We start from the raw sequence: 26,192 nt of genomic DNA, 5'->3' as shown, positions 1-26,192 counted from the left end.
TTGTGGCAAATGGTTGATTTGAATCTTGCAGCTAACATTTTTTGTCATTGTGGAGTCCTTTCAAATCTTGAGATGAGAAGCCTCAACTCTAGGGGAGAATGTGCACAGAGAGTGGACAATTGCTCATAACTAATCTGGAGACCTTTGAGATGAGGTCCAGGGAAATAAATGCCAAACAGGACGTACGACACTCAAGGGTTAATCAGAATGATAGACCATCGAATCAATGTTTATCAACATTTTAATTGTTTTGGTCTCCCCTTTGGTCTTGGTAGCGTACAAATGGATCCCATAGGGGTCTATTTGGTTTCATTGGTATAGTACCAGAGTTACTGACTTTTAACAGTCACATCTGTCTGACCTACGAGAAAAAAGTCCCTCGATTAAACTTTGTCTTTAAGTAATTCCACTCTCCTGAAACACTGTTCATAATTTGTTTTATATAGTTTGCAAAGCTATCTCATGTTGGTGGGGAGGATTTGAAAACATGCAGTAAGAAAACCATTGACAACGCTGATTACACATGCAAGTTTAACATCTGTACTGTAGATTAGAACAGTAGTGGATGGTTACAATGTGGTGGTGTAATACAGCTTTGTTAGTTACTGTTTAATTTTTTTTTCTGTTGCCGACTCTTCACAAATGAGAAAGTTCAATATGCGTGGTGGTGGGTTTCATGCAAAGAGGGCCATCAAGAATACTCTGTTACAGCTGGTAAAATAAAAAAAACGTCTGCTCGTTCTTGTGCAATGTTCGAAATGTGTGACTGACATGACACACAACATTTTGTTTAGACTGTACTAGGTGATCTCTACTTACAATTATGAAATTAACCAAATTAACCATATTAAAGTTATTGTCAGACTTTACTTATTCATAATTCTGTACAGAGTAATTCTAAAATCTATAACGGGTGGTGCTCAATCTCCATTGAGTCTATCTTTTTTTACAGAAGCTGTTTGTAACACATACACAGAGGCCTCGGATGATAAGAAAAAAAAAAAAAAAAGGACAGCAATGGCTTTGAAATTAAAACAGGCTCCAGCGCTGAGTGGCGGAGGGGATACACATGAGAGTGATGTTTATTTTGTTTCACCCCTTGTGTTTTGCTGTGCAGGTTGTTTTATTTGAAATTTCCAGCATAAAAGCTTTTTTTTTTTTTAATATGTGTATTACAATTGAATAGTTTTGTAGCAGTAGTAGTAGTAGTAGTACTTGTTTTACTTAAATTACAAAAGAACAATGAGAAATAATCTAAATATTTATAGTGGGTATTTTAATAGGGAAAATGATGAATTTTTGGTAAGTGGGAATTTTTGGAATCAGTAGATATAAGATAGACAGCTTAAAGTTGCAGCAAATTGAATTAATCTTTTTCAAGGTGAATTGAATGAGCTGAATGTTGTGAATTTCAAATGTGAAATATGTAAATCTGAAATGTTGAATGTGCCATTGGGAATGAATGGTGAATTTTTGATTGAAAATTTAGAATTTTGTGAAAAACACAATTTTTTCGAATGAAACGAATGGAAGCACCCGTGCTATGTATTTGGGGAATTCATACGTTGAAGTTGGAACGATGGCCAAAAATGCTGTCATCTTCCTGATGCTCTCCTGTTGTACTTGCTCCCCCTAGAGGCAGAGAAAGATTGCACCTGTGAGCATAGCATCCTCGGTTGGTTATTTTAAACACGTGAAATCAAGATTTCCTTTTTACGAGAGGCAGACAGTCTATTGTGTGTTTTGCGAATGGAGATATTTATTTTAGCCCGTAGTCTAATGGGTGCTTATTGGTGTACATCGCTAAATACACTTTTAGAGGTGTTTCCTACTTTGCTTTCTTGAACAGACCCCAGTTAGTGAGCACCCCGATATTGCTCAAGGGGAATAATGGCTGCTCAAGAGCCGTCTCCACCATCTTCGCTGGAAGGAAACAAACCAGGCTTCCCAAAGAAAATTTTGGCCAACAACCTGGAGGACAAACATTTGTGTAATTCTTGCCTGAAAATCCTGCGAAGGCCCTTACAGGCGCAATGTGGACACCGCTTTTGTTCGTTCTGTTTCAACCAAATAGTGAGGTGGGTATCGTGTCATGGTGGCTGACGGGCTAGCGGTCGTACATTGATTTACAACTGGCTACTGAGCCTTTTTGAAGCATCATTTTAATGCTCCTGTGTGTATTGTCACAGGCAACGAAATACAAGGTAATTGTAATATTCATATTACAAACACATACTCTGAATTCGGCCAACGGACATTGCTCTAATCACAACTTTTATCTTTTTTAAAAGACTCTGAGGATAGCTTGTGTTTCCAACGTTCTCATGTTCACGTTGACCATGATTTTGTATCTCGTTCAATTAGAATAACATCTCTCAGCTAAATTTAATATCCCTGAAGTGTTACGGCACATCATTTATTTATTTGTATACTCAACGATTAGCTAGCTGACCAATATTCAAACGTGTTCCAATCATCGTTTTAAGGGGGCGGGGGTCAACCACAATATTGACTTATTGTCATTGTTGAAAAAAACAATAAGTTATTCAGCAGCTATTTCGCAACATGTTATAAAAAAACAAAATAAGCCAAATTAGAAACAGTCCCAATGTATATAATATGATTGGCCATTTTTAGTACAGTGATCAAGTGATATTGTCTAAGGTATATTCATATAGTGAATTTCAAAGAAGCTAGTAATTATTAATTTCCGCGCTTCTTGTGCCCCATATAATCATTTAAATAATTTGTGATAATCTTGTAACCAGCCTAGTGGTAGAGTGTCGCTGGAAGGTTGTGGGTTCAAACCCTGGCCGGGGTGTTAGATCACCAAATGATTCCTGAGCGCGGCACCACTGCTGCTCACTGCTCCCCTCTCCCCCAGGGGATGGATCAAAATCACATGAGGATGGGTTAAATGCAGAGGACCAATTTCACCACACCCAGATGTTTGTGTGTGACAATGATCATTGGGACTTTGACTTTTAACTTTAAGTATATATAGTCTATTTCCTGTAACACATTAATCCGAGTTAAATTCTTGTGTACAGTGTTCCCTGAATTATCGCAGGACTTGCGTTCCAAAAAGTGACTGCAGTAAGGGAAATCAAAGAAGTAGACCTTATTATGATTTTTTTAATTTTAAGTTTTTATTATTTTTTTTTGGGTGGGGTTATGTTCCCATTATGCGGTTATGAGCCCCCTTCCATCCCCAAACGGTGCCCTTCCTTCTAAATACTCGTTATAATTAATTGATTTAACTGCAAGCTGCAGGCTGTAAGAGGAGCGTGCTCTGCCCCCTGGCCACTTTTTAATTTTACCCCAACATGGCTTTCCTTAACTAGAATGTTGTGGTGCATATTAGCCAAATCCTGATGGGTTGATGCAACCCTTTTTGATGTTATTGTGCAAAAAACAAAATTTGGTAGCTGCTCATCTTGCTGCTTTTTTCCCGTTGTCTTCGTTGCCATCTTCGTCTTCTTCGCTCTTTTAAGGTCGCGAAGATGATGCACTGACAGCGGTAACTGGTAACATGGTAACTTACTTTCACTCTGATCAATAACAAACAACAAGGCACGCATTAAAAAACTAGGATTGTGTCTTTGACTAAAGAATGCAGATTACAGTTAAGGTAAGTTTTTTCAAGACAAAATTTGACCAAATACTTAACAGCTATTTGCCGATGTTTTATCTTCTTTGTACTGCGGGGGTGATTAAACATTCCCCTCTCCCAGAACGCAACTGTTAACTATCTAGCTTACACGTCTCGACTTGTTTTAAAGTGCCGTTCGGTTATTCAGAGTCCACCAAAAATGGTGCCGGTGCGCAATGTCAGTGCTCCAAATGGGGACTTGGTGTGTTAGAACACATTGCGGGTAAGAATGAGTGAATGTGAGACTTTGAAAAGTGCTTTGAACACCATAGTTTTGATAAAAGCACCATATAAGTGCACTCCATTTGCCATTTACCATTCCTACGCTGTACAATAAATTAAAATAAATGCATGATACACTAACACCCCCAAAAAAATAATTGAAACAGTGAGACTGCGAAAGGTGAACCACAATAGAGCAAGGGAACACTGTACAGTATCTGTACATTTATTGCTATTCACTACCATTGACAAGGTTTTCTTCTATTTTGAGGACACAAATATTTATTCTAATACAATCAATGCAAGCAATCATTAATGTGTGACACGTTGAAGGTGGTTAACACAAAATATTTACTGGTGGAATAATAATGTGTTGTCATAGTTCTGGACCTGAGAAATGCAATGCTTGCCTCAAAGAAGACTTATTCGAGGAACCCACCTCGATTCTCAAACAAGGAGGCGTAAGTAATTTCTGTATTTCTTACTCTCACTTGTCTATTGATTATATGGAACTAACATGACGTAGATCAGGGGTGCCCAAACATTTTCAGCTCGCGAGCTACTTTTGAAATGACCAAGTCACAAAGATCTACCCACTAATATATATATAAATATATATATATGTATGTATGTATGTATGTGTGTGTATATATATATATATATATATGTATATGTCATCGGGAAACAAAAGTCCTCCCATTCCCTGTGAAAGTGATACTTTTTAAAATCTTTTTACTATGTCCAGCTGCCCTTTTTTACCCTTTCTTAAGTTTAAGAGAAAAAAACAGGGTTCTGACAATTGGAGGGAACTCGCGAGCTCGCGTGTTGTGTTGTTAGCGTCGTTGTTTGCGCACGCGTCAAGTGCGAAAAAAACCCAAAAACATTTTAATGTCACGCGATCGACCAGTAGTGGGCAGGCGATCGACCGGTCGATCGTGATCGATGTATTGGGCACCCCTGACGTAGGTGATGAAACGCAGCAACGATTGATTGTAAAGAGCAAACAAAACAAAAACTGTGCTTGCTTACTGCTTATGTTTTGCACCTTGCAGATGTATTATCATGTACTATTATGATCCTTAGGAAAGTACGTCAAAGTAACACAACCATTCAAAATGTAGCCAACAACACACATCAGCCTGCTAATGGACAGGATTCCCTGATGTTCCCTCCAGGCTTTTCCAGACAATGCAGCTCGGAGAGAAGTTGAGGCCTTGGCAGCTGTTTGCCACAATGAAGGATGCACATGGACAGGGACGATTAAAGATTTTGAGGTATACTGTAAATACAGAAATGTAAAACCCAATTCTTCCTTCACTAAAAATGGGTGTCTTCATAACTTTTTCATAGGGTCACTTACATTTTTGGGGTAGCACACACAAACCAAGAGCCAATTTTTGAAGGCTTGTGAAGTCAGTGGAGTGTGGGCGGGGGGTTGCGGGTGTCATAGAGGAAGGTACTGAAGAGCCCCCAATTGCTCCTCATCCTGCATCATCAGTAAAGACAGTCCCACTGAGAGACAAATATTTGCAAATGTTTGTGAACATAGAAAATTCTCGTCAGGGTTTGTTCAAGGTCACAAACATATGCCTGTACTGTTTTTGTTGAAAGAGAATTTTGATACTCATCATTGAGATAACAAAATCAAAATGTCTGCGACCTTGACCAAATCCTGACTTGAACACACATTTGTGTTGTTCACAAACACTTGCAAATGTTTGCCCCTCAGTGGGATCAGTCAATATTTGTGTTTGTGATGCTGCTGGTGTAAATGCAAAACCATTGAGAGCATTTCTATCTTGCTCTCCCTGCCTCTGAGGTGGTCAGATGCAAAGATTATAATTTCAGCTTTATTTGAATTTCGTAATAAGAAATTCTCAGTCATCCAGTTCTTGATGTCTTTGAGCCACATCTGGAGTTTGGCATGCTGGCTGGTTTCATTTGTTCCATTTTGGTGTTGCCTGCACAACAGTGGAAGTCAAGAGTGCTTTCTAATCATAATTCGTGAGGGAATCAAATGTAAAGAATGAACAATGATGGGCCGAGCATCCCTGTGGTACGCCATGGCAAACTTGTACAACCGCAGATTATTTATCACCAATGGACGTTAACTGTAAGTGATCCGACCAGTAGTACTTGAACCGATTTAGGGCCAATGATGTTTCTGTATAAGGATTTTATAATCATCGCTGCACTAATCTAACACGGGTCACCAACCTTTCTGAAACTGAGCTACTTCTTAAGTATTATTAATGCAGAAGGCTACCAGTTTCATGCAGACTTCTGAAATAAATGTGCTCATATGCCTTTTAATAATTGTATGTGTTACAATTCATAATTAAGGATATTTGTTTACATATAGGCACTGATAATGTTGATGATTTTCTAAAGTAATGAGGAAACTGATATATTTCAACATTTTCAAATCGTCATATCGACAACAGTCCCAGAAAATCACAATTTGCCATTACTGGAAAACTATAGTTATAGCAGGTTCACGGACTACTCCTGTCTTTCCTTGGGGGCTTACTGGTGCCCAAGGGCCACAATGTTGGTGAGCCTAAGCTAAGAGGAAAAATACAGAAACAAGCCCTTTGTCTGACTCAACAAGATAATTCGAAACATCAGCTGCATTCTAAACTGATTGAAAGGCTCTCAATTATTGTTTTTCAAAAATCCAAGTAACCATCAAGTCTTGTCCAGGGGTTACCCCCCCTCTAGCCTGAATTTTCCTAAATTGCTGAATTTGAAGCAGTAACCCACAACTTCAATGAGACAACTGGTATAGAAAATGCATGGATGACATATAAGTACATGTAGAAAATAATATTAGCAAAGATAAGCTGTTGAAGCAAACATATAAACATATTTTAAAAAATGTTTGCTGGTGTTTACTTACTCTTCTATTACATCCAAACTTTCAAATAAAGCATCCTCCTCTGCCTGTTTAATGATTTTAAAGTATTCATGCTGATTCCCTGCAGGCCTGCCATGAGGGCCACTGTGACTTTGCTATCATCTTGTGCCCTTCCTGCAAAGAGTTGATGAGAGCCAACGAACAGGAACGTCATGATGAGCGAGAATGTCCTGAGAGGACACTCAACTGCAAATACTGTAAAGAACCATTCCTTTTAAAGAACATCAAGGTGAGATGTAGATTTGTTTTTCTGTAGATGTAGTTTTGAAATGTTATGCTATATTAAGACTAAGTTGTTAGAAGCAGTCTCTGTGGATGTAGTCGTTCATGAAAGCAGCGTGGGTTCACATGAGTTTTTATTCAGCAATTGTGTGAATGTGAGATCTGTCTGTTTCTATCTGGAATTTAACTGTCTAGTTGACGAGTCCATGTTTCCTCTTTGTTGTTGAATTGGCAATTACGTGTTTTGGCATTTACCAACACGGATGACTTGCTGAAATAACCAGGTGGTTGCTAACTGCAGTCATATAGCATCAGTGCCTCAAGCATGTGGAGCTATTTTAATTGACAGGTACAATGATGACTGGCAACATATGCAAGTGTATCCTCAAAAATAACAAAAGCAAAAATGCTTTGAACCTATCTGTAACCTCATCCACTAACCCTGTATGTTGAAAAATCCATCCATCAATTTTCTGTACCACTTTGTCCCCACGGGGGTCACGGGCGTGCTTGAGCCTATCTTCGAGCAGTTGCTGGTGTAAATTCACCACTTCGGGCTAATTTTAACACCTGCAAAGTGCCTTTATGCATCCACACTACCCAATGTCAAAATAAGTTGCAGTACCGGCATCATTAGCGGTGATAATTTCTAAGTGACACGGAGGACAAAGAGTTTGAAGGAATTAAGGATTTGGAGTGACGTAGAAGGTTTGAAAAACTAATATGGCTTTTACGCACGCCCGGTCCTACTCTACTGAGTCGGGGGCCGGCGCTCGGCCGAGTGGCTGTCAGCGAACGGTGCGTGGGGCTCGGACATGGCCATTACGCACGCCCGGTCCTATGCCATGGAGCTCTCGTGTCTGGAAGTCCACGCCGCCACACGCTTGGAAGTTTGTTTTGTTTAATAAAGAGCCGTTTACCAAACCCACGTCCATCCTTGTACTTTGTTAACGCTACAATATAGTTATATAGTAGATCTGTGGACTAAAGACGAGGCTGATGTCAGGGTGCACACGCGGCGATGTTGACAAAGGACGAGGAATTTGATCAATGGATTTAATGGATTTAAAGTGCACGGATGGTTTGATAATATCATTGGCTTATATTATAGTTATTTGAAATATAGTTTATCGTTATATGAGCCTGTGGAATATTTTGAAGTGCAAGCGCCCTCAGCCGCGCGCACCCATTGTTAACAAAGATCGATCGATGGATTTAATGAATTGGAGTGACACCGATGGTTTTATAAACATGTTATTCATGTAATAGTTGTCCTTCATCACTCTATATGTTACGTCAGGCCCGTTCTCAGCTCTTTGTTTGTGTTTGTCACGTTAGCATACTTATCGTTTAGCCTGTTGTTGCTATTTAATGAATTGGAGTGACACTGATGGTTTTATAAACATGTTATTGATGTAATAGTTGTCCTTAATCACTCTATATGTTACGTCCGGCCCGTTCTCAGCTCTTTGTTTGTGTTTGTCACGTTAGCATACCTATCGTTTAGCCTGTTTTTGCTATCGTTTAGCCTGTTGTTGCTCGTTCATGACTGTTTTTGGTGTGGGATTTTGTCGAATAAATTGCCCCCAAAATGCGACTTATACTCCGGAGCGACTTGTATATGTTTTTTTTCACTTTTTGGGGCATTTTATGGCTGGTGCGACTTATACTCCGGAGCGACTTATAGTCCGGAAAATACGGTACTTTTATTATTTCTAAAATAATCTAGCTCCAGTGATTATCCACCCATGGAGATCTTCTTATAAACTTAATTTGTGTGCTTCAATCTGAGAAAAGCAGCTTCCATTGCTTGCGAAGATTGTTGTCTGTATTTACAACCACAACAGCTCAAACACCCAATTCAAACTATGTGCAGCTACGAAAATACCAAAACGATGGAAATCCCCCTTTTTCGCACAATTGGACTTCACTTTATGTCAGACTTGCACTAAGCGTGAATATACATACAGCCCACAGAGTTAATCTTTTGAGTCCAAACAAGTTCTGCTGAAGGGAATTTGTTATTGTAGTTCCAGTACACATCCGAGATCTGCTGAGGTACAGTGTTGGTTCGCCTAATGCACTGATGACAAGAATGTCGATGGATGGATGGGTGGATGGGTGGATGGATGGATGGATGGATGGATGGATGGATGGATGGATGGATGGATGGATGGATGGATGGATTTTTAGTGCATTCAGGTTCTGTGTTGCTGAAGTTTCACCCTGTCGATGAAGAAATTGTCATGGTCACAAGAACTATTCAGAGTTATCACTAAATCTATTGTTACTGAGGGTTCAGTACAGGGCAAAATATTGAACCATTTTATTCAGCTTTGCACTGGACAAGAAATTACACGGCTCAGACAGGAAATTGGGTGTCGGCATACGGGGTGGATTCGCTATATTTCAATATAAAACCGTTTTGGAAACTAGTTTTTTGATTTAATTTACGAAAACATGACATATGTACAACCTACAGAAGGATCAATTTCCGCTAACAACATAGCTTGGCATGAGTCGGGTATTTGAAAGGCAAAACACAAGTTTGAATAAATTAAACCTAACCAAAAAAAAAACCACTATTTAAGCATAAAACGTGCTTAACCATAGCAGAGGAGCCAAAGTCCTGTAAATAATGTCCCACAAGTATTTCAGTGTGAACAAAAGAAGGGCTATTGTTTACAAATAGCTCTATTTTACTCTCTTTTTATCGTGTGAGCTGAACCCTTCAACGTGCCCCCCCCTCCTTCCCCCGTAATCTTATGGTCTTGTGGGCGGAAATTTCCGGAGACGCAATGCAGTCAATCGCTGCCGGCGTTGCGCAGAGAAACCACGCCGCAGCCGTTCCGAGCCCGGTGTGAGCGAGGCGTAAATCCGTCTTGTGCCCATGAATCCAAAAGTTTCTCCTGAGAAGAAACTGAAAGCCTATGCCATCCTAGACGATCAAAGCATCAGGTCGCTTGCCAGATCATCAGTATTTTCAGTATTTAACATGTTCGGCATAACAAAGAACTTTTTTTCCATCTAAATTGAGAACCTGAGCTGGTTTACAGGAAGGAGAGCTTACAACTTCATTTTGGAATCTGCAGATCGGAAGTCACGTCGAGAGCTCAAAACATCAAGTGTGACATGTTGCCTGACAACAGCAATGAGATTCATTAATGTTGTTGACTCTCAAAGTTTTCTTCTGGCAGAAGTAACGGCAACTGTAAACTTTTGTCCACTCATCGTTGTCTCAAAAAATTCCGGACTGTCCGGTCATTCTCAAACCTGCTACCCTCGTCACACATAAAATTAGATTGCCACCTACGCCTCAAGGAAGCTTTGATAAGAATGAATTATTTGAACATCAGTGGAGGCAGGTGCAACATCTCTCAAATGTTTTTGGGCATCACTGGAGAACACAATATCCTCCAACACGACAAGGACGAAGGAAATGGCAATCAGACGCTCTAAATCTATAAAAGTGAGATCATGTTCTGCTAAAAACAATTAAGCCCAATGAAACCATTGGCCCGTGAGGCTTGTGTTTGAGACTTTTCTTAGTCAAGATGAACGAGTCAGAAAGGTTGCAATCAAGATCACTTCCGGAGGAGCTTGCAAAAAACCTTTTAAGACCAATAACAGAGCCTGTACGTCTATGTAATGGTTAACAAGGACATCATGCCAAAGAATTAGAGGTGACATAGATTTCAGATGGGGAGTGTTTTAGTTAGGGTTATAGTTTTTCCCTCTACCTGCAGGAGGCGTTGTGTTTTTATGCTAATTGTGTGAAGACAAAGGCCGATTCAACCGGTTTCAACTTTAGGATTCCAAAGTATGGGTTACTAAACTTCTCACGATTCAAAAATTTCACTTTTCATTCCCATTAAATTAATTTTTTTCCTTCTAATTTCTACGTTTTTTTTTTGTTTTTTTTTTACCGATTCAACCCGTTTCAACTTTTAACTGTACATCTTATGCCTACCTATTCCAAAACTTCCCACTGACCAAATATTCAAAATTTTAAACTTTAAAATTCACGCCAAATTTGACAAAATTGCCTTTTTCCCTTCTAATTTCTACGTTTTCTGACCAATTCAACCCGTTCCAACTTTGAACATCATTCTGTAGCATTTCCTAAGTTTTTTTTCAACCTCTTCTCCTTCACACGCAATTTCTACAGAAATTGCAAATTCTAGTGTTAAGACTGTTATAGTGTCAAACAAACTGCACACTTTAAAGAAATGGCTGATAGCACGTTGTCATGGTGTAATCTACATTAAATCGCTTTCTATGTTGTTTCACAAAAAGCATTGCTTGCAAGTATAAAGTGTAACTGTACACTTAAAAGAAATGGCTGATAGCATGTTGTCACGGTGTATTCTAGATTCAATCACTTTCTATGTTGTTTCACAAAAAGCATTGCTTGATTTTGTTTAACGTGATCATTAGACACTATTTTTTTTTTGCAATTTGTGTACATACGTACTTGTACTTATGTGATACATTTTGATTAGACTAGGTTTTGGTCTGTCAAGTACACACATTGATGTCATGAAGCAAATAAATGTCATTTCAGCGTGTTAATTTCTACTGTTAACAAAACACATTATAGTCACGTCGCTCACCGCAGGAATAAAGCAGTCTGCCCCCGCCACCCACACACTCTAAAAGTGTTTTTCTGTCGCGTATCCGAGCTCTGCCGTGATTGTTTAAATCTGCTTGTGTGAATTGCTCGTACGACGCATGGATTTACACAGGTACCACTGCCAATGTACACACTTTCATTTTTGCCTTAGAGACGGAAAATAACGTGAAAACGCTGCTGAAAAATCTGTGTTCAAGTTAGGCTTGCTACGACGAGGATGGTTCGCATACAAATGTACCTGTGCTACAAAGACCAAGATTCCTTGTGGATAGAGCAGTAGCGTGCGTGGTTAGGAGGTAACCCGATCGCGGTTACAAGCCGAGATATTTGGGTAAGAAGAGAGGTAACCCAGGGGCCTTGTTTTGATTTTTAAAAACCCGATAAAGCACATATTTAGGTTTCTGTGCGTGTTTACATGTACTTTAAAAACTTGAATACTGCCAATATTTGGGTTTTAAAAGGGTTATTGTCTGCATGTAAACGTAATCACTATGGTACCAAATTTTCCTTTTGTGTCAAAATTGAGTGTCAAAATCCTTATTTGTTAAATCAATCCCAGAATTAAAAAAAATGGATATTTCAATAGAAGCGTACGGAAACCAAGGCACGGACCCTACTGTAGGTTATCTGTACTGTTGCACCCCTAATTAGTTTTTGACATCTTCAGAGTATTTCTTTCCATCTGTATTAATATTAAAATTAATGAAATCATAGTTGGACTGTAATTAGGATACTATGTCAGAATTCTGATTGAATTGTTCCTTTGTAATTTGTTTTTTAGGCTCATGATGAAATTTGCCCGAAGTACCCAATGATCTGTGAAGGTTGTGCAAAGAAAAAGATACCCAGAGAAAAGGTATCCCAGATATGGTCTTTAAGTGATTTTCTTTAAATTCACAATTCTCATTTACTCTCATTTAGTTGGGGATCTAATTCGACTAAACAATCTGTAGATCATTAGCTTCTTTAATTTTTTGTTTTGCAGTATGTGGACCATATTAAGTTCTGCAGTAAATTTAAAGCACCATGCAGATTTCATGTTGTTGGCTGCGATACGTCTGTAAGTAGACATTTTCATCATAATTTGCTGTGTGTGACACTGGCTAACGCAACAAATGCTGAATCGTTATTGAACTTAACTTATTGATCTTGTCGTATTAACACACTCGTGATAAGACCATAACAATGTATCAGAACTTTCGTAATGACGGGAAACCAAGAATTATTCAACAGTCATTACAGATTGCTGTCAAAATTCAAAAGATTTGATTTTTTATCGGTTTGTACTACTACTCTGATCTAGACTGACCATGTAGAAGCATTGAGACCCGTGACACTTAATTACTGACGGTTATGCTACTTCAAAGCACAATATACAAGGGGATTGAGAAACAATCATTTTACCACCTTACCAATTGACACAGCATGCCAAAGACGACAATATTGTCGACACTGCCAAAAAACTGAAAAAGAAATTCAGTATACTATTTACTTGTTGATGGTAGAAACCCATCATTAAAAAAACAAAGACCATAATAACATAACACTTTTTTTTTCTTGCATAATAATTTGCATTTTGGGGCATTTCATGACAATTGACTGCTGCATACCATGTAACATGAGTGACTGTTGTTCGCACATTAGTGGTACAGTGGACCTGTGGGCTGCTTTTCCTCCCCGACTTAGCAAATTTGAGAAGTTTGAGTCTGAGGAGCACATTTGCTGTTAATTCCCATTTTCTTGACCTTGTTGGGACAGTTGAACTGTGGGCCCTCCGATAGCTGCACCCAGTTATGGCTATCCCCGATTATCAAACAATCCCACCGGGACATTGAAAGTTAAAATATAATTTTTAATTACATTTTACTTTTTTGTATGCTTCAATGTTCATAATAAATTGAACATTAATGGTGCATGTATACTCTATGCTTAAAGTTCAATTATTTATTTTCTGTGTGCTTGTAATGTTGTTGTTGTTTTGCTTACATATTGTACATCATCATCGCATTATTATTTTCTGGGGTCGTGTATTCTAAGGGTTACCAATATGGTGCCCACGGGCAGTGGGGAGCACTCACCTGCGGGTCAGTTCTAAAAATAGTTCACCAGTGAATGGTACACTGTGATTTCCTATGAATGTTGTAAAATTAATCATTTGAAAATGATTTATGAAATTCAAATGTTGCATATTAATATGTACCTCTTTTCTAACTTGTTGAAATTATTACCATAATCAGTGTGTTTACATAGAAGAATAACATTAACAACAGGAACGTAATTACGTAAAGGTAATTTAAGCAGTTTGGTTATGGCAGAATTGTGTCAAATTGGTGGAACTTTGCATGATTCAGTACTCAAGAAATACACTATAGCTTGTGTCACAATAGTTGGTGACCCCTGGTGCTTTCTAACAGAACTGTTTTGTTCTAAACACATTCTAATCTCTTCTCTAATATGCAGGTGGAGAAGGAGAAGATCCATGAACATGAGCGTCAATGTTCCTACGAGCACCTTAACCTGCTTCTGCATTTCATCATGGGCATCAAAGTGAGCCTGGAGAGCCTGCAGCCTCAGAGCCTGGAGGTAGCTGGCCACAAGCTACAGGAGCTCCACCAGTCCCTGAGAGATTTAGAACTCAAGATGAGCCAGCTTGGTGGAGGTGGTGCTGGGGCTTCCACCTCCATCACACTACCCAGCACTGTGGGTGCTACCCTGGAGCTGCAGCTCCAAGGTGAAAAGACCAAGGTTGTTGAGTTGAGCCGACGCTGCCAAGAGCTGGAGCTAAAAATCAATACGTTCGAGAACATCGTTTGTGTCCTCAACCGAGAGATGGAACGCTCCTGCACCACCATGGAAGCCTACAATCGACAACACAGACTGGACCAGGACAAAATTGAGATTCTCAACAACAAGGTACAAATAGAACACTGGAAATGTCTTTATACTAGTCAAATAAACTATTGATATTGTCTAGTAAATGTAATTATTAATGTTTGTTAAAGCAGGCATATTTCCCTTTTTGCATGTTGCTCTTCTTTATGCATGACATGAAGCTAAAGCGGACAATATCTACTTAACAGTTTTTGTCCTTCAGAGGTACCTGTAATTTCAGGGCCATAACAGAGGCACAGCACACCTCTTTAAATTAAGGATACACTGCAACTCACAGTCGGAAGTTTACACACCCACTCACTTTATTTGCCCCGTTGTGTTCAAATCAATTGCCACTAACCAACAAATGTTTTATATATCACTACATACCGGTGTAGTTATCTTATTGCGCAAGATCTTATGTCGCTGTGTGAAAACCTGTTAGAGTTTCGCTCATTCTAACTTATTTTGCAAGAGGTTATTTATTACAGGTTGCATTCCTACATAATCATACGATAAGGATAATCTGGAAAACCCTGACAAAACCCACACACTTGATGGATTCACATTACTGGAACCCACATTGCTGGATTGTGTTTGAAAAGCGTTAGTGGCTTTTTTCAAAAGACAAGATATAAAAACGAATATAGAAACAAATCACAGCAACCGGATACAATTTCATGTGCATTGAAGTGTATTCATTTTTTTCCCCAATTAGTGTTTGATTATTTTTGTTTACTGCTGAGATGGGCTCCAGCACACCCGCGACCCACATGAGGATAAGCAATACAGAAGATGAATAAATGTATGTTATTTATGACTATAAAAAACAACTCAACAAAGAATCTCACACAAGAATGATTTAACGTCGTTAATTTCCACAGTAAAAGCAGATGTCTTATTTTGACTAAACACGAAAAGATACATTTGTCTGCTTTCATAAAGGACAAGAGGAATCAGGTAATTATGACTTGTGAGAGCCTGAAATAAAGATTTGGACAATATTGTTATAAATATCTCTAAACGATTACTCAATTATAAAGATGCGAGATGATTAAATGTATAAACAGTTTGTTTTTGATTAATCAATTACTTTTTATATACATATATATCTATAGATAGATAGATAGATAGATAGATAGATAGATAGATAGATAGATAGATAGATAGATAGATAGATAGATAGATAGATATATGACAGCTTATTTATGTGTGGTAAAGGTTCGTCAGCTGGAGAGAACTGTGAGTCTGCGGGACTTGTCCATTGTAGAGATGGAGGGGAAGATGAGGGAGATGTCCGCAGCTACATATGATGGGATCTTCGTGTGGAAGATCTGCGATTTTACAAAGAAGAGACAGGACGCTATCGCTGGACGAGCTCCTGCTATGTTCTCTCCTGGTATAATTATCTGATGATTAAAAATTGTTCTTGTCATAAAGACACTGATGAGTTTTTCTTATAACAACATATTGTCATGTTTTCCAGCCTTTTATACAAGTAAATATGGCTACAAGATGTGCTTGCGTATCTACCTAAATGGTGATGGGACAGGAAGGGGGACCCATTTATCTTTGTTCTTTGTGGTGATGAGAGGACACAGTGATGCACTCCTTAAGTGGCCTTTTAATCAGAAGGTAAGACTCATAAAAGATAAAAAGTAAAATGTCATGACCAGTCTATATTTCGTAGTTTCATTTATAAAAGAAAATCTAGAATGTACACACTGTGAGGATTACAATGCTCTCGGTCAATCAAAATGTTAATAAACCTTAAACTTGAATATTTAAGAGAGTAAAAGTGAGATCCTGGCTTTCTTGGTAACATTTCTACATGTACAATTATTTGGCGACAATTAGTGTGCAGAATTACTTTGCAACTAAAGTAAAAATGGAAATTTTCCATTGTCACTTGTTTATTTTCATCTGTTAAAGTGAAAATAACAAACGACTCAAAATTTACACATTTAAAAAAAAAAAAAAAAATCAGTGACCAACACAGCCACCCTTCTTCCATCCATGGAGTCTGTCAGCTAGCTTCTTGATCTGTTGTTCAATAACTTTTTGTGCAGCAACAACCACAGCCTGCCAGACATTGTTCACAGAGGTATACTGTTTTCCTTCAGCGTAAATCCTCCGTTTAGGAAGTTCTCAATAGAATTAAGGTCAGGTGAAGAAGGGGGGCCACGTCATTATTCTTTAAGGCCTTTTACCGGCGAGCTACCAAATGGAGTACTTTGATGCATGCAATGGAATATTTTCCTGCATAACAATCATGGTCTTCTTGAAAGATGTACTTATTACTGATCCACTGCTTGAAGAAAGTGTCTTCTAAAAACTAGAAGTTGGTTAATTTGAATACATTTTTGTTTTAATTTTAGAGTTAATTTGAAGTCTATATGGAACTCAAAAAGGTCCAGCTCATTTTTAATAATACCATACCAGTACCCATTCTCCACCTTGCTGGCATCCTATTTGAAGTGGAGCTCTGTGGCTGTTACTGATCCAGCCATGGGTCCGGCTGGCTCGTCAAGAGTCACTCTCGTCTCATCAGTCCATCGGATCTGTGAAAGATCAGTCTCCTGATATCTCCTGACCAAGTTTTGATGTTTTAACATGTATGTCTTGTTCGGTTGTGGTCAGGTGTTAGCCTTTCGCACCCTGGCCATGTCTCTGAGCACTAAACACCTGGTATTTTTGGGCATTCCAGGTAGATTTAAGTTCCGGAATATGGTACGGGTTCCTGGGAGCTTTGTGTTTGAGTTTTCTCAAATCTTTGGCAGTTAATTTGCGTCTTTTTTTCCTTACCATGTATCTTGCAACATAGTTGACTATTTACAATGAAACGTTTATGGTTCTGTGGTCACGCCCCAATATCTTTGATTTGATTTGTTTATTTTGGCAAACACATAAACAACGCGCTTATTACAGTCATTTCACATTTGTTTGACATGACTTGGTGAAAAGGGAAGCGGGAGGAAACAATTTTGCTTAAACCTTAGCAATTTCAAGAGTGCTGAAATTCTCTGAAAGAATGTTTACAATTTGTTACCTTTCAGAGTCATATCTCTTTTTCTTTTTTTGCCCCATTTTGCCTGAGGATAACAATCTGCCTCATAATTAAGCACACCATGAAATAGGGTGTTGATCTGCTGAGGCCTCACCATCCTTTATAACACACATACACATCACATGTTATGCTTGTATTGAGTGAGCATTCAAGCTTATACAGCATAGAGTTGGAAAATATGCATAAAAATGATAATTCAGTCAAAATACGCACTTGCCTAATAATTCTGCACACAGTGTATAAGTCACAGATGGTGTTCGGGGTACACTTGCCTGACAGCATGGGATCGATTCCAGCTGTGTATGTAGGTGTAATTGGTTTTCTGGCTTTATGTGCCCTACAACTGACTGGCTAGCGACCAGTTCAGGATGTAGTCTGCCTTTCGCCTGATGGAAGCTGGGCTCCAGCACTCCCCGCGACCTTGAACAGGATAAGCCGTGTTCAAAAAGATGGATAATGCAATCAATATATACAATCAACTATGATATGTTGGTCTGTGCTTGAGAGAGTTCTATAATCATCAGAGGGACAGAATGTGAAAAAAATTAAAATCACATTATACATATTAAATTATATATACACACACACACACACACACATTATTATTTTATTTAGGCGGCACAGTGGCGCACTGGTTTGCACTTCCATCTCACGGTTCAGAGGTGCAGGGTTTGATTCCTGCCTCGGTCTTCCTCTGTGGAAGTTGCATGTTTTCTCCATGCTTCTGTGGGTTTCCTCTGTGGACTCCAGTTTCCTCCCACATGCAAGTCAGGCCAATTGACCACTCCAAATTGAAAACTGCCAAATTGAGTGTGTGTGTGAATGGTTGTTTGTGTGTGTGCCCTGCGATTGGCTGGCCACTAGTATAGGGTGTCTTCCGCCTACTGCCCGAAGTCAGCTGGGATAGGCTCTAGCACGCCTGTACCGCTGTACAAGGTACCGCTGTCTAATAGCGCCTCTGACTTTTGCATATTGGAACCGTTGTTTTAAGCAAAATTGCCACATCTGTACCCAGGTCACCCTAATGCTGCTCGACCAGAACAACAGGGAGCACATAATCGATGCTTTCCGGCCTGACATCTCATCCTCATCCTTCCAGAGGCCTGTGAGTGATATGAACATTGCCAGTGGCTGCCCGCTCTTCTGTCCGCTCTCCAAGCTGGAATCTAAAAACACTTATATTCGCGATGACACCATCTTCATCAAGGCCATTGTAGACCTCACTGGGCTCTAGGTTTAAAACAGGCATTTGCATTACCTCTAAATGACATTTTTCTTTAGGGTCTGTTGAGTTTTGTTGTCATCTGTCAATATACAGTATAAGAGTTGGAAATGTAACTGTCAATCAAAGACAGTGTTCTAAAAACATTAGCACAAATATGATTTCCCACTTGCTGAGTCTACCGGTACTTAATCAGTACCGTATTTTCGTGACCATAGGGCGCACCATAATAAAAGGCGCAGTCTCAGTTACGGGTGCTATTTCTGTATTTAACGTATACATAAGGTGCACCGTATTATTGGGCGCAGGTATGGTAAAACATACGCTAGCTTAAAACATACGGTAGCATGCGTTCACATTGTTTTAAAAAGGCAGAAGGAACAAAGCTGAGTTCAGTTGTACTTTATTGAAATATTTAGCAATGTTTTTTGATCAATCCTCATCCACAATTCCATCAAAGTCCTCATTTTCTCTGTCCGAAATGAACAGCTTGGCAGGAGCAAAGCTGAGTTTGATTGTACTTCATTGAAGTATTTAGTGATGTTTTTTAAGCCATCAAAGTCCTCATCTTCTGTGTCTTAAATGAACAGCTCAGCAAGTTCTCCAAACACGCCAGATTCTCTCTCCTCATTTTCAGAGTCAGTTTCGTTGCCGTGCGGCTCCTCAGAAATGATTTTGCGAAAGCCCGAACAACAGTGCAAGCAGACATGTTAGCCCAAGCATCCACAGTCCATTCACATATTGTGATGTAACTCACTCCACGCTGCCTCACAGTTTTTGTAAAGCTGTGTTAGCCATCTGTCATCCATCGCTCCCATGACGCTCGCAACTTCACTTTGAACGACTTTTTTACACCGGTGTCCAATGATTGGAGTTCCTTCGTCAAAGCTTGTGGAATGATAGCAAGCTCCAAGTTTGTTTGCTGAACTTGGTTTTTCACAGCGGCTGTGAGACGGGCGCGCATGGAGTCACAGATCAACAAGGACGGTGACACGTGGAAAAAAAACATCCGGTCTCTTTACGTACACCTCACTTAGCCAATCTCATTTTCTCCCCGTCCATCCAGCCCTTTTGATTTGCCTTATTGATGACTCCAGGTGGAAACTTTTCTTTAGGCAGCGCCTTCCTCTTGAAAAGGTATCAGTTTCTGAACTTGAGCATGGCAAGTTAGCGCTACAGTAAAAGCTGACTTCTCGACAGTGTGGTTCACCGGAATGTCGAAAGTAAGCGGTACCTCATCCATGTTAGTGATATTGTTGGACTGCATGTGTTTTATTAGAGCGGAAGATGGCCATTTCATTTTGGAACATAAGGTGTCCATTTTGGAGAAAATGTAAGACTTTTAGGTGCGCCTTATGGTCGTGAAAATATCATAACTGGTAATTTTTTAATTGACAAATATAAATTAGCTAGTTAATTAAATGAATACAGTGAAATGACATTGGGCCTGCTTCTTGTAGCATAATTGAAGCTCATAATGTTAAGATTCAGAAGTCAGACCAAGATTCACTTACTACAGCTCACATTAACAACTGTTTGTTTCCTCCAGCAGATGTGCTAATTCTCTCTAGGATGCAATGACTTTTGATGCATTGAAGACCAAAACAGATACCAACTCATGTGCTGTTCATTTTTGCCCTCTCCCTCACAAAAGAATTGCAATGTAGCTGCATTAATTTAGTTCATTTGCATTTAGGAGTAGTATTATGTTACCAGTCATCATTTTCAACACTTGATTGCAGTGATCACTTTGTGGTTGTGGATTTTACTTGAATTCCATGAATTCTGAGTGCAGTACTTTAGTCATGAATGTTGTGTAGTTTGTGTGGGCATTTGTGTGTGTGTGTGTGTCAGAAAATGAGTGTTTAGTTTTATTTATTCTTGATTTTAGTAACAATAGTAATCAAGCTGAATTGCCAAATTCCACCAGATTAATTCATTTTGACAGTTCATATTGCCATATTTTGCCATTTATGTACAATGACCATTTTACTAATACAGTAACTAACTATATGTACTAACAACTATTGTTATAACCTGAGGTTATTGTATATTCGAAATGTACACATACATTAAGGTAATTTGGGACTTCTAGGGATCTTATGTCTTTTACATCTACTACAATAATATTTTAGTGTTTAAGTATGATCAGTCTCAATGAAGGAGTAGGAACTCAATGATTGATTGACATTAACATCTTACATGTTGCATCATTAAAAGTCTGTATGTACATAAATGGACATTGACAACAGTTCTTGTAATTTTTCTTTACCATTTTAAAGTAAAACAAAAACTCCCAAATAATTAAACAAGTTGGAGCCCAACTTCAAAGTCAGCCGATATAGACTCAGTTGTCAGTTGAATAAAATAATGGCAGTGAAAGAAATCCCGTTTGTCTCTGTGGTGATTACATGGAAAACTTTGAATTTGGACTGCACCATTAATAATCTTTACAAAGAGCTACTGTATATGAACACGTATTCAAATGTAAACACATGCTATACATCTGCAGTTATTGGTGTGCTAAAAAATTACAGTAGCTCCCAAAGCAGTCAATGTGGAGCCAGTTCACTATTTCTCGTACCTTCATGAATGATGTTTCAGTGTGTTGACTGAAAAGGAGTTTGGCAGTTTAAATGAATGCTTGCTGCAGTGTTGGTGTCTGAATAGCTATCAGATATGAAGTTATTAAATGTTCTTTCATTCACCATTGTTTATTTTTACTTGCTTCCTATGTTTGTATAATAGTGTATAATAGTGTGATCGCTCGCTATGCGTGAGGAAGGTCTTTATTAAATATTAAGCAGTCATAATTACTTTTTAAAAATGATTATTTAGATACTGCAATTGACAGGAAACCAATCCAGGGTTCACCCCACCTCTCTCCCAAAGTCAGTCGCAGAAGGTTCCACCTTACTCATGACCACAGAAAAGGATGGATGAATGGAGATATGGAGTAAATCTGACGAGGTTTACTTGAGAGCAATTGAATTAAAATTTCAAGTTTGTGTTAGTATTGATGCTTTGAAAATAATCATGATATCATCCTATCCACATGAATGTTATACTAATTTGGTTTGTTTGTGCTTGCATTTGTGTTTTGGTATGAGACGGGCCTTTTTTTTCCCCATCTAACCCTGAGTCTTGTGGCTCCTGTCATCGTTGACCATATTTTGTCAATATTTAAATATAATTGGCAGTTCTGCAACATTACTTGGCAAGTAAGAACAGTTTTTGAATCATTTTCTTGTTTACATTTCCAGATGTATGAACTTTTTGCTCCTGCACAAAGATGTGGAGGCTTGAACTGTAAAAGTGATCTGATAGACCCGAGGAAGCTGTTCAAAGTGACAAAAATTATCTAACTGAAGTAATTGTTTTTTTATTATTATTTGTTGTTTTAAACTTCACTGATCTACTATTTGCATTAAACGTGCCTGTTTAATTGTGTTTTTTTGTTCCACAAACTCACTGAATTGTGAATGTGCTTTTATAACAAATCAATTTTGAACAGGTTTTTGTGGATTTTCAATTGTCATTCTTTTACCTTATTCTTTGCTGAAGTGGCAAATATTGTTTCAACTACAAAATTGAAACATGAATGTAATAAACAATTTTAAGTGAGCTATTGTCATCTCTATATATGCTTTTAAAATTCAAATGGCATTCAATACCTACACACAAGATATTTTAGGTTGGATGGGGGTGCGCAAAAACAGGTCTTCAACCCAAAGACACCATTTTTAACCACCCGGCCACAACAAAATGAGACGTAGGGTTTAATGCTTGTATTGCTCTCAGGGCCTGCACTGATACCAAGATACAATTTAGTCACAGAGCAAATCTCTAAATATTATCCCATTGTTATGATTCAGCACTGTAGGGAGACCCCAATGGATTTCAAGTCCATCGCCTAAACCATTCGGTGGCTATGCGGCAGGCTGTAAAATATTTTCCGGATCCAAACATTACGTTAATGTTAGTGCTTACTGACACCAAGTGGCCTGACATACTAGAACAAAGTTCAGGAAAACCTTTCTGTTAGAAGCAGTGGTTCTTAACCTTGTTGGAGGTACCGAAGCCCGCTACTTTCATATGGGCATTCATTGAACCCCTCTATAGTGAAAAAAAAAAAAAAATATATATATATATATATATATATATATATATATATATATATATATATATATATATATATATATATATATATATATATATATATATATATATATATATATATATATATGTATACACTACCGTTCAAAAATTTGGGGTCACCCAAACAATTTTGTGTTGCTGTTGTAGGATGAAATTGGCTCCAATCAAGCGCTGTCCACTGGGTATGGCATGGCGTTGCAAAATGGAGTGATAGACTTCCTTATTCAGAATCCCTTTTACCCTGTACAAATCTCCCACCTTACCAGCACCAAAGCAACCCCAGACCATCACATTACCTCCTCCATGCTTAACAGATGGCCTCAGGCATTCTTCCAGCATCTTTTCATTTGTTCTGCGTCTCACAAGCGTTCTTCTTTGTGATCCAAACACCTCAAACTTCGATTCATCTGTCCACAACTCTTTTTTCCAGTATTCCTCTGTCCAATGTCTGTGTTCTTTTGCCCATCTTAATCTTTTTCTTTTGTTGGGAAGTCTCAGATATGGCTTTTTCTTTACCACTCTGCCCTGAAGCCCAGAATCCGGCAGCCGCCTCTTCACTGTAGATGTTGACACTGGTGTTTTGCGGGTACTATTTAATGAAGATGCCAGTTGGGGACCTGTGAGGCATCTGTTTCTCAAACTAGAGACTCTAATGTACTTATCTTCTTGCTCAGTTGTGCAACGCGGCCTCCCACTTCTTTTTCGGCTCTGGTTAGAGCCTGTTTGTGCTGTCCTCTGAAGGGAGTAGTACACACCGTTGTAGGAAATCTTCAATTTCTTAGCAATTTCTCGCTTGATTGGAGCCAATTTCATCCTACAACAGGACAATGACCCCAAACACACCTCCAAATTGTGCGAGAACTATTTAGAGTAGAATCAGGCAGCTGGTATTCTATCGGTAATTGAGTGGCCAGCGCAGTCACTAGATCTGAACCCCATTGAGCTGTTGTGGGAGCAGCTTGACCGTATGGTACGGAAGAAGTGCCCATCCAACCAATCCAACTTGAGGGAGCTGCTTCTGGAAGCGTGGGGTGCAATTTCTCCAGATTACCTCAACAAATTAACAGCTAGAATGCCAAAGGTCTGCAATGCCATAATTGCTGCAAATGGGGGATTCTTTGACGAAAGCAAAGTTTGATGTAAAAAAAATCTTATTTCAAATACAAATCATTATTTCTAACCTTGTCAATGTCTTGACTCTATTTTCTATTCATTTCACAATGTTTGGTGGTGAATAAGTGTGACTTTTCATGGAAAACACAAAATTGTTTGGGTGACCCCAAACTTTTGAACGGTAGTGTATATATAATATATATATATATATATATATATATATATATATATATATATATATATATATATATATATATATATATATATATATGTGTATACATTGTTTCAAATTCAAGACATAGATGTTTTTTACTGATGTACAAGATGAGCCATGCATGAACATCACCTTGTTCAAAGACCAAAACCAACACAACACAGAACTCACAACAAATTACATACCTGCAAATCAGTGTGAATTCTGCTTTTACGTTTTGAAACCAGTTCAGATATGCATCATCACAGATTTACACGATAAATCAGGTGTGTTCAGACCTCCGCAGTGGAGGCTCTGCCGAACCCCTCGGGTTCGATTGAACCCAGTTAAGAACCACTGTGTTAGAAGGATTCAGACCTTTGCAAGGAGACCACAAATGACTTCTTATAGTCCATCACATTAACCTTTCTGCCACAATAATGTCAATGTTTTGCTTTTGTTGCATCAATGCAACAACTATAATTGGAAAAAATACTGTCGGCAAGACTCAAACGGCATGGTGAACTTTCAAATGTCCTAACCATAGTTCATTATTTTATTTTTTGATAAAGGATATTGTTGACCCCACGTCAAAATTGAAAAGCAGTATTTATGCACCCATAATAAACAAGATAAAATCTGTTTCGGAATCAGTTACATAGCATATCATTGTTTTAAAGATTTAAGTCTATTCTAATCTACAGTATTAAATGTTATGCTTGCTTTGGTGGCTTGCGGCACATTCACAGTACTACAATTAACATTTAACAGCCGTTGTCTGTTGTCTGGGCGGCTCGGTAGAGCACTGGGTAGCACGTCCGTCTCGCAGTGCGGGTCGATTCCGTCTTCCGGCCTTCCCTGTGTGGAGTTTGCATGTTCTCCCCGGGCCCGTGTGGGTTTTCTCCGGGCACTGTATTTTCCTCCCACATTCCCAAAACATGCTTGGTAGGCCGATTGAAGACTCGAAATTGTCCCTAGGTGTGAGTGTGAGTGCGAATGGTTGTCTGTCTCTGTGTGCCCTGCGATTGGCTGGCAACCGGTTCAGGGTGTCCCCTGATGACGGCTGGGATAGGCTCCAGCACCCCCGTGGGGACTAAGCGGTTCAGAAAATGGATGGATGTCTGTTGTCTGCGTTGTAACAGTACTTACTTTCTACACTAGGTGGCAGGATAAGAGAGGAGAAGAAGTAGGATATTTATCATCTCTCACTTTTCATGAATCACATTAATTCACAATCACGTAGTAATAGTAGTAGTAGTAGTAGTAGTAGTAGTAGTAGTAGCAGTAGCAGTAGCAGTAGCAGTAGTAGGAATACTACGAGTAGTATGAGTAGTAGAAGCAGTTGTAGTAGTAGTAGTAATATCAGTTTTATACAATTGTCCTAATTACAAATTTCTATAAGTCTCACACGTGTAAATTGTGTAAAGAGTTTTGGAAACGTCATCATCATCATCATCATCATCATCATCATCATCATCATCATCATCATCATCATCATCATCATCATCATCATCATCATCATCATCATCATCATCATCATCATCGGGTTCTTGATATGGCTTTCCCGGTGGAAGAAAGACATATCAAGAACCCAGTCCAACCCAGCGGTGCCTGGAAAACGGACTTTAAATCGATGATGATGATGATTCCAAAACTCTTTACACAATTTGCACAACATCTGCCTATGCGGCCAATATAATTGAAACAGTTCCTGTCTGTCTGTCTGTCTGTCTGTCTGTCTGTCTGTCAATCAGTCAGTCTGTCTATGTTTACGTACATATTTCACATTTCAAGGTTGCTCCAGCCTGTGTGTACCTGGCTTTGCTTGTGGGTGTAAAAATGACACCGCTGAGTCTACCGCAGAAAGAGCCCAGCGTTCAAAGTGCACAGCTGCATGCCTTTTCTGACTTTAGCCCATGGGA

At 38.9% G+C, this 26,192-nt stretch overlaps 1 protein-coding gene across 4 annotated transcripts; it reads left to right on the top strand.

Moving 5' to 3' along the window:
* The first annotated feature begins 1,619 nt into the window (after positions 1-1,619).
* Positions 1,620-22,431, top strand: LOC148398383 (TNF receptor-associated factor 2-like). Of its 4 annotated transcripts, XM_088376603.1 has the most exons (11): positions 1,620-2,078; positions 4,257-4,335; positions 5,050-5,148; positions 6,859-7,020; positions 12,428-12,502; positions 12,632-12,706; positions 14,107-14,559; positions 15,739-15,916; positions 16,004-16,152; positions 18,600-18,689; positions 22,070-22,431. In XM_088376603.1, the coding sequence occupies exons 1-11, from the start codon at positions 1,891-1,893 to the stop codon at positions 22,169-22,171; spliced, it is 1,650 nt and encodes a 549-aa protein (XP_088232729.1). In that variant the 5' UTR covers positions 1,620-1,890; the 3' UTR covers positions 22,172-22,431. The 4 variants fall into 4 exon arrangements, with proteins under 4 accessions (XP_088232729.1, XP_088232730.1, XP_088232731.1 ...); XM_088376604.1 differs by lacking the exon at positions 18,600-18,689; XM_088376602.1 differs by having other exon boundaries at positions 1,621-2,078; positions 18,600-22,431.
* Positions 22,432-26,192: the final 3,761 nt, after the last annotated feature.

The sequence above is a fragment of the Syngnathus floridae genome, chromosome 5 (genome assembly GCF_059516105.1).
Source record: "Syngnathus floridae isolate MCC-2025c chromosome 5, RoL_Sflo_1.0, whole genome shotgun sequence".
Lineage (NCBI taxonomy): Eukaryota > Metazoa > Chordata > Actinopteri > Syngnathiformes > Syngnathidae > Syngnathus > Syngnathus floridae.
Note: the sequence above shows the minus strand (reverse complement) of the source record. Positions and strands in the feature narration are given on the sequence as shown.

Excerpts from the sequence above, each read along its gene's own strand:
- LOC148398383 (XM_088376602.1), top strand. The coding sequence starts at position 1,891 with ATGGCTGCTCAAGAGCCGTCTCCACCATCTTCGCTGGAAGGAAACAAA. Across the intron at positions 12,707-14,106 it reads TTGTTGGCTGCGATACGTCT|GTGGAGAAGGAGAAGATCCA; the intron begins GTAAGTAGACAT and ends TCTAATATGCAG. Across the intron at positions 15,917-16,003 it reads TCCTGCTATGTTCTCTCCTG|CCTTTTATACAAGTAAATAT; the intron begins GTATAATTATCT and ends CATGTTTTCCAG.